This window comes from Onychomys torridus, chromosome 1 (genome assembly GCF_903995425.1).
Source record: "Onychomys torridus chromosome 1, mOncTor1.1, whole genome shotgun sequence".
Lineage (NCBI taxonomy): Eukaryota > Metazoa > Chordata > Mammalia > Rodentia > Cricetidae > Onychomys > Onychomys torridus.
In genome coordinates, this window is record NC_050443.1 from 47,124,310 (window position 1) to 47,138,199 (window position 13,890).

General features: G+C 46.0%; 1 protein-coding gene across 1 annotated transcript in view; it reads left to right on the forward strand.

Moving 5' to 3' along the window:
- The window catches only part of Cers3 (ceramide synthase 3), a 49,245-nt gene that overhangs the window by 20,147 nt on the left and 15,208 nt on the right, over positions 1-13,890 (forward strand). The window contains exon 8 of the mRNA XM_036176964.1: positions 3,090-3,196. Within this exon, the coding sequence (XP_036032857.1) occupies positions 3,090-3,196 (107 nt within the window). The remainder of the gene's footprint in view (positions 1-3,089; positions 3,197-13,890) is intronic.

A 13,890-nucleotide genomic window follows, 5' to 3' on the forward strand; every position in this document is an offset into this window, starting at 1 on the left:
GTTGGTGTGGGGCTGTGACTGAATGGTCCTCCTCTCTCAGGTCTCCCCTGATATCACAACAGCATTTCCCAGGACCAGTTCCTGACTCACCTTAGTGTCCTCATTTATAACGAACCCAAGGAAAACAATGCCAAATTACTGTACACTTGGGATTGCTCCTTGGAGTGCTAATAATTGAACATAGGTTGATATGGAAGAAATTAAATTTAATAGGATTTCATTCTTCCAGATTTGGTTTCAGCCAGTTTTTGATAAAGGGCCAGAGAGTAAATCTAGTTTTGTAGACTTCATGTGATTTATGTCATATATTCTTTCTTTCTTTTTTTCTCTGTTTTTATACACTTGAAAATATGAAAATCCTTCTTAATGCCTGGCCAGCTTTAGCCCTTGGATGGGAAGGTAGTTTGCTCAACCCCGTTTAAGAAGTAACCAGAAGTCACGTGAAGTCATATCAAAGCATCTGGCCTCTGAGATATCTATAAACTGTCCCCATCACAGAGTGTCGGGCAGGGTTATCACGTGTCTCAGGGCAGCTCGGCAGAGCAGGGCTGGGCCAGGGTTGTGCATGCTGCTTCCTGAACTCAGCCACCTCTGCTAGGAGCACCCCTTTCTCTGCTCTCATCTCAGTGGCCTTGGCGGATGAGGAAGCTACATCAGGCCCGAGTTAAGAATTGCATACGCACGTCTAGCTTCTGAACATGCATTTGCTCACTTTGCTGTGTGTCCAGCATTAAAACGCTTCCATTGTGTTTTCAAGGGAAAGCTAGACATTGATGCTGAGTCTGGACGCTTTGCTTACCCAGACTTCCCTCTCCCTTCTCACCGACACAGCATAATTCCCTACGAGACTTGGGCAAATTACACATTGTTTTGTTTTTTAGCCCCGGCTGTAACATGAGAAGTCATATCAGTCCCTTATGGCATATTATAATGGTTAGCTCATTACTGTCTGAAAATTGTCCAAGTTCTTAGGTAAAAAACAGGAAAAAAAAAAAAAGGCATGTCAGACTTAGAGGTCCTTTCATGGTTAAAATATAAGTGCCGCCTCATGTTGTGACTAGTCATGAATCTTTCTTGATCCACAAGTCATGATCTAACTCAAGGCTCATACTCAAGGCTAGTGCCCTCCACCGACAGCAGGGGTAGAGAGCCCTGCGTGGTGGTGGTGGTGGCGGGGCCTCTTTTTGCTGTTCCCCCAAGGATGTATGACCAAAGGTTTCGTTGAATCGCTGTCCCATGATTTCTCAATCAAGCTCTAATTGAACCCAGACCCAGCACCACTTTTGCTCATGCTGACTTTCCCTGAGTTAGAGCCTGCTCATCTTGAAGCCTCAAGATAGGTGGTATATCTCTTAGTTCTGTCTCTGCAACAACAAAAACCTTCCTCAACACTTACAATACTTTCTTATACCAGCCTGTGCATTGCCATCTCTTGGCATCTTTCTGTTCCTCTGTTATTCTCCATGTCCAAATTCAGACCCAGAACCCAATATTTTTATGTATCTTGATTGATACTTAGCATTTATGAAGGGCTACCATTTATCATTCATCATTACACAGTCCAGAAGATGTTGAAGGGATTTCTCCCAACAGTACCATTTTGCCCTCAAGACTGGGCTCATAAAGATTCTGATATCTCCCCTTCCCACCGTGGCCTGACTTCTGACCTTGAAGAAAGCTATGCTCTCCATTCTAGTTGCTCTAAGACTCTGGCCTTGTCTCTTACCCATCCCCAACTCTGTAGGTACATTGCTCTCTATGTTAGCCGCCAAAGCTATTCCTATTGCAACCTCTGCTACCCTCACAAGATGTTAATGTTGTCATCCTTGGGAAGTTTCGGAAAGCATGGAAAACACAGTTCAGATGCTCCTGGAGGGCACAGATGTTCTTTTCTTGTTCTAGGAAGGCCTTGAACCTCCACGATGTAATTTCGGAACCTTTCTAAGCCATGCTCCTTTGTATTAGTAACTTCTTTGTTGACATGATAAAATACCACGACCAAGGGCAATTTCAGAAGGAGTTTAGTTTGGTGTATGGTTCCAGACTGCTCAATATCCACAGTGGTGGAGAAGACATGCAGCAGACGCAGCTGAGAGATTACATCTCAGGTGCATGTCAGAAAGAGAGAGAGAGAGAGAGAGAGAATAAGGAGGAGGAGGAGAGAGAGAGAGAGAAGAAGGAGGAGGAGGAGGAGGAGGGAGAGATCGAGAGATGGATGGATGGAGGGAGGGAGGGAGGGAGAAGGAGGGAGAGAGAGAACACAAAAAGTTGACCAAGGGTATAAACCCTCAAAGCCTATCCACAGTGTTATACTTCCTTCAGCAAGGCTAGATCTCCTAAAATCTCCATAACTTGCCCAAATAATGCCACCAACTGATGACCAAACATTCAAATACACAAGCCCATGGGGGACATTTGCCATCCAAACTACCAGACTCCCTAAATGGGTGATCTGTACACCAGGAACTCTACCTGTACCTCACCTCCCACTTCATCATGGGCCAGACCAAGAGTACATTCTTAATGCCATGTCGACTGCAGCATTTTAGCCAAGCTTACCACATTTCACTCCTGTTCCAGGCTTTGTCTCAAAACCTCTCAAAACCTAGGAGATCTGAAGTAGATGTTCCTACAGAATGCATGCTTGTGCTGACTTCCACTGTTGTAGTTATTTATCATCTCTTTTTATTTTGTTTTGTTTTGTTTTGTTTTGTTTTGTTTTTTCAAGACAGGGTTTCTCTGTGTAGCTTTGGAGCCTGTCCTGGATCTTGCTCTGTAGCCCAGGCTGGCCTCAAACTCACAGAGATCTGCCTGCCTCTGCCTCCCGAGTGCTGGGATTAAAGGCGTGTGCTACCACTGCCCAGCTCTTTATTGTATCTTTTTAAGGCATTCTCTTATGGAAAATTTCAAACACAGGGACACAGAGCTCCCCTCTACCTTTAGGGTTATCATCATGGCTAATCTCATGTAATCTATCCCCATCCACAGCCCAGACATTCCCCAGGTTGCTTTCAGACAAGTCCTTATCCAGCTGTTTGTAAAATCCATGCTGCGAGCATCTTAACTGATGGCAACTTCTCCATTTTCAGTCCGCCAAGATGTTCTCCTACGCTGGATGGAAGCAAACCTGCAATATTCTGTTCTTGATCTTCTCGGTCGTGTTCTTCATCAGCCGATTCATTATTTTCCCATTCTGGTGAGTAGGCAAGTGACATACCCTGCTTCATGGAGTCACAACACCACCCTTGCATTCCTTCCAGTTACTTCTGGCAAATTCAGCCCCATAGAGGATGCAATGGAGTCGTCTTTATAGCTTTACTAAAAAACACAATGTTGCAGCTTATGTTTTTAAAGTAACTAAAACAGTTCTCTCCAACATGAGACTATCACAGAGGGCGCTTCAGTGGCTGGGCCCCCGCTAGTGCTCTCCGTACTGCCTCAGGCATATGGTCAGCAGCTTTCCTGGTCACTCAGTCAATGGGCAGACCCTTGGCCTGTAGAAGAATGGGCGTTCTGTGCTGTAGTAGTCACAGCTGCCCCCGGGTGCTATAGGGTGACTATGAGGGAGGTCCCTGGTATGATATCTCCCATGACAGTCCATCCTCAACAATCATAATTCCCTACATGTTGACTGACAGGATATAAACATGAGGAAGCACCAGATGGCCTGGAAGGAAAAGCCTAGAAACAACCACAGTTGAGGGCTAGCCTGGGAGCTATTCAGCTTCTCTCAGTAACTTCTCTCAGAAACAAATGGAGACTCCAGTTCCATACCTCTTCCTTATGGATAGCAACTTTGACCAGCATCCAGGGATGTCTGGCCAGAGTGGTCAATGGCGGCTGTCTTTGTCAAGGAAACCAGTCACATTCTGTACACCAATACTGGAGGTCTTGAAGTACTATTTCCTGGAAAGGAGAGGTCTAGTGCAGTGGCTGGTTTCAAGGATGGGAATCAAATCCTGTGCTGTACTTAACTGCCTGTGTGCTCTGGGACAGGTTGCTATACCTTCCTTCCCTTATCTGTAAAATAGAAGTAACAGTTAATGTGAGCCTTAGCTGAGATACTACACCTAAGAGTTTTAGAAAAATGTCTGCTTCCTAGTGAAGACTTAGTAAGCTGTGCCTATTTTATTAAAATTATCCATGAGAATTTCAAAATTGAGAGTTTAATCCAGAATCAAATCCAAGACAAATGCCTCATATGTTGTTTGTGTGGTAGACTTTATTGTTAGTAAATTCTGCTCTTTTATGCACGTGCACTGTACATTTTGGTGTATAGTGAACTCCTCCATCCCCTCTTCCTTACCTCCCACCTCTACCCTGCTCCTTCCTAGTAGCCTCTTTCACTTCTTTATTTGTTTTGGTTTTGCTTGGTGTCTCACAGAGTTTAATAAGGACTGCCTGCGTGGACCTGAGTTTAGAATCTACTCCCAGAACTTGGTGGGCTCACCGGTGGGTACACAGTTGATACCATACCTCCCTTCATGCAGACTCTGTCAGTTGCCAATAAGTCTGCAGTGTGTGGTTGGGCTTCATGGGTCCTCCCCCACTCCATAGCTGACTAGGAGGAGGACTTGACATCTATGGACCAATGCCAGTGTGCACAACCACTGTGAAGATGGTATTCACAGCCCCTCTCTTCACCATCCAGCTCCTACGTTCTTCCCACACCCTCTTCTGCAGTGGCCCCTGAGCCCAAAGGGGGTAGTAGAAATGTCATGCCTGAGCCTTCCACTGTCCTTTATTGTTTTGCAGAGTTTGCCTTTATTTCTCTTCACTGCAAAGCAGATTCTCTGTTTAAGGCCGAGAGTAGCCTTTGTTTCTGGGTATACACATATGTATGTACTCAGGAGATGTCTTGATGTTATGTCATTTCAGCCAAGCAGCCATGTCAGGTTCCCCACACTGCCTACCTGCGGTATAAGACCTCTTCAGTCATGTGTTTGGGACAAAGTTAACATTACTAGGCATGGATTCCCTCTTGCAGAGCAAGCCCCAAATTCAATTAGAGAGCGGTTGATTATCCATATAATAGTCACATTACCGTTTACACTGCTGGGCACATCTTACCCGAAAGTTGATATTATAGTTCACAGAGTTCAGAGTTGGCTAGGCAATCAAGATCTTTACCCCACATCAACCCTCATAGTAGCATCTGGCACCATGAGATCCATCCAGCAGGAAAGAATCTTCTAGCCCACTTCTAGCTTGATTTCTCTCCATTTTGTGATGAAGATGTGTGGTCTCTATAGAAGTAGAATCTTATCAACTAGTTCTTGTAAGTGACCAAGACCCATGACTGGAACCTGGAATGTCTGAGGGGCCCTGGAACCCCCCTGACCAATGACTCCTCTGCATGTGTCCCATACGTGGCACCAGGGTTGTTGTTTAATGCCCCATTGCTTCCGGACCTGCATTGTCTGCAGACTTTCTGTAAGTTTAACTGGGTTATCAGAACGTCAGTTGCAAGTGGTTTTCTCCTGCCTGTTTCATTTTGTTTAGCCCCTGCCATTCCCTCATTGCCCCTACCTCCCATCACTCTCCCTGCTGGAAGCTTCCTACCCCAGTACCACTCTCCACCCTCATCTAACCTAGCAGGTCCTATATCTCCTATTTAAGACACTCTCTCCCCCTCTGTCACTGTCCAGTTTCTTAGATTCCTGAGATTTCCCAAGTTAAGCACCCCAAACTAAAGCATCTAAAAATAACATGTATTGGCTAAAAAAATGAGGGACACATAGATGGGTGGACTAGAATAGAGGACCCATATTCTAAGTTCAGAAACTGAAACTGTCCACTGGAGAAAAGAGCATTTTCAACAACAAACATCGGTGAGGAATCTGGATGTCAACATGCAGAAGAATGAAACTAGAGGCCCAGACCTCACCCTGCACAAAATTAACTCCAGATGGACCAGAGGCTCAAAAGAAAACCTGATACCTTGAAACTGCTAAAGAGAAAAGTAGGGGTGTGCTTCAACACCTAGGTTTAGGGGATGATTTTCTGAATAGGACTAGTACCACAGGAAATGAGACCAACAGGCAACAAACAGAATCTCACAAGACTGAAAAACTGGTGTATGCCAAAATACACTGGTAATCAAGTGAAGAAACAGCCTACAGATGAGGAAAAATCAAGAGTATTAGTAACTAGAATATAAAAACCACTAAAATTTACGCTAAACTCGAAGAAAATGAACAACCCAATTAAAAACTGGGCTATGTAATGACAAATGGCTTTCAAAAGAACTTTGGAAATACTTTAAAATGCTCAATATCCTTAACCATTAGGAAAATTTAGATTAAAGCCACGTTAAAATTTCATTTTACCCCAGTAAAAATGGCCATCATCAGGAATACAAATGACAAGCAGTGCCAGATGTGGGAAAAGGGGAACCCTTGTACACTGTTGGTGGAAGTGTGAATGAGTGCAGCCACTTTGGAGACAAGATAGAAGGGGCCTCAAAAAACTTAGGAGTGAGTCTAGTCTATGGCCCAGCCATCCACTCTGGGCATACACCCTAAGGAATATCCTACTACAGAAACAAAATTTGGCATGTCACTGTTCTTTGCCATTGTGTTTACAGTAGTCACAAAATGGAATCATCCCTGATGTCCATTAACTGATGAATGGCTAATGAAAATGTGGGGCACATACATAATTGAATTTTATGTAGATATAAAGGAAATGGAAATTTTGAAAATTTCAGGGAAATGGATGAAACTGGACAAAATTGTACTGAGTGAGGTAACCCAGACCCATTTAGACAAATGCCTCGCTTTTGGGAAATGTATTACTGTCTCTTTTGTTTGACTATTCAGGTGAGTTTGTAGAAATCAGTTGTTGGCTTCCCTGTTATCTTTATGGTTCCCAAATTCATGGCCTCCCTCAAGCAAACTAGGATGAGCTGGCTTTACCACTGAGCCACACCCCAGCCCTCGAACGCCATCATTGAGAGGATAAACTGACTTTCCTATAACAGTTGATGGTGCTTTTCAGAAACTTCCATGGTGACTTTCATTTTCTCTGGTGCCTCTCCTCATGTCCAGAGGCTCCTCATGTCCAGAGGCTCCTCATGTCCAGAGGCTCCTCATGTCCAGAGGCTCCCCATGTCCCAGAGGCTCCCCATGTCCCAGAGGCTCCTCATGTCCCAGAGGCTCCTCATGTCCAGAGGCTCCTCATGTCCAGAGGCTCCTCATGCTGCACGTGGCTGCTTGTGCACAGGAAACCATCTGGACACTGAGTGGTTTAAGTCAGTGCTAGGCAAACTTTATCTGGTAAGGGAGAGAGAACAAGTATTTTAGACTTTTTGTTGCATATTTTTCTTTGTTTTGTTTTGTTTTACAACTCTTTAAAAATGTATCAAGCTGCCTGATGATAGTGATGGTGGGTGCAGGCCTTTAATCCCCCCCCCCCCCCCCCCGCACTTGGGAGGCAAAGCCAGGTGGATCTCTGTGAGTTCGAGGCCAGCCTGGGCTACAGAGTGAGTTCCAGGACAGGCTCCAAAGCTACACAGAGAAACCCTGTCTCAGAAAAAAATAAAAAAGTATCGAGCTATAGATAGGCCACAGGCTGTAAATAAAATATGCATCTTAGACTAGATTTTACCCACAGGTCAGCTTGCAGAGATCCCTTTAAGTCACTGGTTAATCCTTGTTACACCTCCTGGTTCTCAAGGTGACTGGCCTTAACTAGGTCATTACTCCTTAGAGTCTCTCATGTGGTTACAATCAGATGGAGGCCAGGCAGTTAACAGTCGGAACTCTCTGGAGACCTTCTTCAGCCACACGCTTGAAGAAATCCATGTGTGACCAGCCACTTGGTGACATTAGTCGGTGACAGTCATTGGCTGGGTCTTGAGCTGGCTCTTTCTGAACACCTACAGATGGCCCTCACTTGCACTTGGCTTCCTCATTTCAAATGTGACATCTGAAGTCCCATCCTGTCATTTCCTGCCATGTAATGTGCATTGGAACCACACCCCCAAGGTTGGAACAATATTCGAAGAAATGAAATTATACTGTTTCTTGGTAAGACTGGTTCTAAAGGTAGGCAGCCATCTTGACTGCATCTCAGTTAAGGGAACTCTGAGAAGCTTCTCTACGATGGTGCAGGGCCTGGCTTTGATACTGCAATAGAGAATATTTACCTCAGACCTTTTCATGATTTCTAATAAACAAGCGACCAGCTGAGTACATGGTGACTTTAGAAATTCCAGATTTCAGGGTTCCTGCCACTGCTGGCATTTCTGAATTTCTGGATGAATCAGTTACTAACATTTGACTTTTTTTTTTTTAAATCTCCACACTGGATTCACCTGATGGTAGTGAAGGGCAGCAAAGACCTCCGTTTACCATCTTAAGGTATTAGACAACAGTTAGCCAGTATTGACAGACTGGACTGTCAGAGTCTGCTGGTAACAAGATTCCATGCTGACATTGACTCCCATTGTTCAGAAAGTTTAGATGAACTGCACCAAGCCACTTGCAGTTTGGAGAGCAGATCTTCACAGTATTCTTTGAGAAAACACTCAGTGGTTTGTAATGAAGAGTGATTTCACTCAGAAACAGAACTGCTTCCAGCCGCAGTGCCCTGCTCGGGCCTCATCCCATTGATTTGGACTTTGCTATGCTACCATCATGGTAGTGCCAAAGGGAAATTGTCATTCCTTGTTGTTAGCTTTGTTCCAGCCACCTGTCCCAAACTCTGTGGCTTCAGTTCTCCAGGAAGTCTTAGCCAGGCAGAGCTGGTTGGGAATCAACCACTGAACCAGTGTGCAGATAACAGATGCCCCTGCTTCAAGACTTGGACATGTGTTAGAGATGCTGTGGGGGCATCTGTGTCCCGGCACTCTGTCCTTCTGCAGCACATTGTGTGGTACAGTGGGGCAGAAGAAAGCTACTGGAGGTGTGCCCCCTACGGTTCACCTGGAAGCTTGAGAAGATGGGCAGGAGCTCATTCATGCCTTACCATCCCTCTTTCCTCTCTTGGATCTTTCCGTCATCTCCTCAGAGCAGCTTTGCTTTCCCTGCCTTGACTCCTCTAGTCTTCCTGCAACTGCATGCTCATCTCCAACCCTCCTACTGTACCTGAGGACCCAGTGTAGAGCATTCTCAGTACCTGAGGACCCAGTGTAGAGCATTCTCAGTACCTGAGGACCCAGTGTAGAGCATTCTCAGTACAGGAGAGTAATCGCCATCCCCGTTTTAAGATGGTAACCTGCTAGAGGAAATGGTAAAGAGTGTGATTCAAGTGAGCCTTTCTCCTTGGAGTCCGACCAAAGAGGTGCTGAGGGAGGCTGAGGCGTGGCAGCGCAGACCAGGGGCAGAAGTGAGGAGCAGAAAGCAGCAGCCTGCTTCCAGCAGCTCCAAACAGCCTTCGGGGCGGGATCGAGGAAAAAGTCAGCAGCTGAGGGCCTTTCTGGTTCTCTGGTTAAGGAACCTTTCCAGCTGGCCTTGGAGAGGAGAGCCCAGCAGCTGCACAATCAGCAAAGAGAATGGCCGGCAGGGACGCCTGCAAATGCAGCGGGATGGGCAGGAGGGGCTGGCCCGATGCAGGAGGAGTCGGTGTGTACTGGCAACCGAGGATGTCAGTTTTTCTGAAAATTGTTTTCAAACATTTCTGAAGCTAATAATTATACTCACCTCATTTAGGCCTTTAATCAGACTTCTTGTTGGATCCCAAATACTGTTTCATTAGTCAGAAATCCAAGTTGGCCTTGGTAGAATTGCTTTTATTTCATTGCCTGGAAACTCCATTTGTTTGTGTTTTTATCAAAACTATTTAAAGATCACAGACTAGTGTTTTTCACATTGGATTTCCACCCATTGTGTTCACATAGCGACATTTAAAATTACATTCATTCTCTGGAGATTTCATACATGTGTGCCATGTATCTTGATCATTTCCTCCCTCAGACACCTCTCCATCTCCTCTCAGGATAGCCTTTCCCTGTGTCACCTCCTCCCAACTTCATGTCCTTCTTTGATTGGAATTGATGGATATATTATCTGTGTTCCCTGACTCCTGATAGTCCTCTCCATAAGTCACGGGAGCAGGTATCAATGACATCTAGACCGGCTGATCTGCAAGGAAGGGACACTCTGATGTGCAAACCCTGACTGTCCTTCCAGCCGAAGTTCACAGGTGACAACATGGCTGCTGTTCTTTCCTTCAACTTGCCACTGTAGGTGTGGCAGAGCACAGGAAGTGGGAGATGTGGCCAAGTGTAGTAGAGGTCTTTGTAACCCTACATACACACACACACACACACACACACACACACACACACACACTGCATTCGCGTTTTGACAAACTATTAATAGTGACCTGTGTCTCTCCTATGTCCCTAAAAGAAAAAAAAAATTACCCATTTCAAGTCATCAACAAGGATGCTACATCCTTATCTCCAGAAGCTGCTGTGCACGTGGATACCTTTCTTCCTTACTACTGGTCACTGGATTTCAGATCTCAACTTTTAATGATCCAGCCATCACTAGTTTAGGGGAGAATGATACCCTGGGCTTGAAACCTACATGTGAAAGGAAATGTTATGGGCATTGGGCCCATGTAGCAACTTGGAATGGATAGTGGAGAAGGGAGATTTAAAAAAAAAATACAGGACTAGAAGCATGAAAATGTAGTTGGTGTTCTTATCAGTGAAAAATGAGGATGAGGCCACAAGGGATCCTTTCATCAGAACGCTGGGGCCTGGCTCTTCCAAAAGCTAAGCAAGGCTTCTATGGTGCTGGGATCAGTTTCATGGCCTGGTGCTGCCACAGAGCAAAGGGGCTGTGTAGTGGAGCAAGGCTCTGTCGGGGGCCCAGGCTCCTCCTTTGAGCCACCACTGCAGATGGGACTCTGGGAACCAGGCTTTGGACGGTTAACCGGTGGGTGGAGGGGTGAGAGTGTGGCTAGCTGTGTTCACTGCCCCCCCACTTCAGCAGGGTGCCCTGTGGGAGCTCCTGGCCTGCTGAGCCCCTGTTGTCTTCTATTACTGTCTTCTCAAGGACAGTGACAATGATCACTCTTTAGAACATAGCATCTTAGAGGCCAGCCTATTATTCACAGTTAGTCCAGATTCCTTTATTCATTTACTCGCTTAGAAAGCATCCGGAGTATGTAACAGGGCAGCCTCAATTTACCTCTTACCAGTTGGCAGTTATACCCATTTGTTTTCCCATTTCTTCTTCCTCCCTTTCACACACACACACACACACACACACACACACACACACACACACACTTTTGAACAATTTGAAAGTTCTAAATATCAACTTAATATTTTTCCCCTAAATCCTTCAGCATACATTTCTTAGGAGCAAGGGCAGTCTTACAGACTCACAACATAGTAATTAATTGCAGAAAATGTATCAGCCCACTTCCATGTTTCAATTTTAACAACCCTATATTGTTTTTATTGCTCCTCCACCACAACATAGAGCCAGACCATGTGCTGTGTGCAGAAGACATTTACCCAGAACAGTTTTTCCATTTTGTTTTATTTTCCCAGCCTTTGATTCTTACGTGATTGTTGCAGCATGTAGACCTTGAACTTACAGTATATGCTGAGGGCGCCAACACTAAGCCTGGAGAAATGTTCAGTGGGTAAAGTGTTGCCATGCAAGTGCAAGGACCAGTTTGGACCATCCAGTGCCCAAAAACAGTGAGAATGAGAAGCCAAGCATGTGGAGCTGCCTATAATCTCAGGAGAGGCAGAGGCTCCTGTGGCAGCCTGGGGGTCAGGGAGACACGCTCTCCATAAATAAAGAAGAGTGATTGAGGAAGGCTCCCAGCATCAACCTCAGACTCCACACACATGCAAACATGCACACGTGTGTATGCACAGCACACGCACACTCACACATTTAAAAGAAAAGAACTACAAGAAACAGCTAAAGAAGGGCCTTTACAATACAGAGTGGAAATGCATTACAGTCTTTCCAGGCAGAACGGGGGTTGAATGTAGAGGTGGATGCTAAGCATGCTCTCTCCCGATGAGCTGTAACCCACTGCCCAGTACACACTTTTCGTTACAATTACTGAACCTGATGGTGAAGGGTTTGTCTTCACTGAGTGTCTATTACGTTGTCTTCATCTACACCATTACCTGGAAACCCAAGACATGCCAAGCATGCCAAGCATTGCTTCATCTCCAGAACCAGCCACTGGCATTAAAGAACACAAAATTCTCAACCCTCAGTTAGCAAGAAAAAAACAACAGAACACCTGACACCTACAATCCGAAATTCTCACTTGGAGAATAGAACTTGTGGACGATGTTGGCAAAACCAGCTGCTTTTTACAGCAAAATTATGACTTGTTCAAACTGTGTTATCTCTAATGGTTAAAAGAGTGAGGAGAGGAAGCAGGGCCAGATACAGAGAGGCTGAGCCTGGGGAGTTAGATCCACAGCAGCAGCTCTTCAGTTTGGAAAGAGTAAAGTTCTGTGGTTCTAGGGTCTCCATAGCCTGACAGTACCCTGGCTCTACCACCACCACCACCCCCGCCCCCATTTAAAGAAGAATCCCACTCAGCTGGTATAAAGTGGGAGCAGGCAAACAGTATACACGTCCGTGCTCACAGATCGTCGGGGAGGACCAGTGCCATGGGGGCACAAAGTGAGATTGTATGGACCATCCTTTTGTGAGAGCCTGAAAAGGGCAGACCAGTATCACAATGGTCCCTCCCCTCCATGCCCTCTGCCCTCCCACAGAGAATGTTCCCAAGGCACCCCCCCACTCCGCCCTCCTCCGGCCTGATCTTCACTCTGAAGTGCCTGCCTCCTTCCAGAGTCCAGCCAGTTCTGCATCTCCGAGGTGGGGCCGCTCTAATAGTGTTCCTGTTGGGCTTCATGTTCAGGAGAGGAAGCTCCCTCTCCCCAGCAGCTGAAGTCAGAAAGGCAGCCAGCGAGGGCGATGGCTTTAATTGCCATGTTTTGAGGGTTTACTGTGTGCCGAGCCCTTCCCGAGGCACCAAGGGCAGCCAAGATGAGGGAGAACAGGAGCCCATCCGGTGGAGGTACTCCCTGAAATCTGTGACCTCTGACCAGCCCCTCATAGGCTCCAGAGCCCCGCCTTTGGCCCCTCCTCTCTGGCCACTGCTCAGCCCCCAGAGTGTACGCATGTCAACATAAGCTTCTTATTTTCCAGGAGTTCTGCAGGTTTGCTAGGCTAGCTGTGGGTCTCCCCAGAGCTCCCAGGCATCAGGGGTGCGGTCACCCCATGACTAGGGAACTAGGGCAAATGGCATCATGTCATGGATCCAGCTGGGAAAGCTGTGCAAGGTGCTTCAATCCTTATTTAAAATCAACTTTTCCTGTTGCTCTTAAAAGGAAGGCCACACCCTTAATTTATCCTGCTGTGAAATTCTGCCGGGACATCTCCACCCACCTCTGGCCCCTCTCTCCCTTAAAGGAGTTTTAAGCTACAGAACTCTCACTATGGAGGAAACTGCCACTGAGGCTCTTTCAACCCCCAGAATTGCCCCTCATGTTGCCTTAGGGGTTTCTGTACAAGCAGTGAAAGATTCCCCCACCGGAATCCTGTCTTCTGCTTTCATGTTCCCTGAGAAGAAGCAGGAGGTCAATCTCACTCTAGTGAAAATCCTCTCCCAGGCCCCACACCCGACTCTCTCCTTATATGAATCACAGTGAGCATTGTATGGACAATAAAGTTATATTTTTTGAGTTAAAAAACAAACTTGAGAGATGTCTGCACACAAAAAATGGGTAATTCTACAGTGAGTTTTTGAGCAGGCAGAACTTGAGCTGGTAACTCACAGAGAGAAGGCAGCTGCTAAGGAGTCAGGGGACCTTCAAAGACCGGCAAAAGAATGCTGGTTAAATCGTGTAGCATTCACATTAGCAAACCTCAAACCCACCAAAGACTG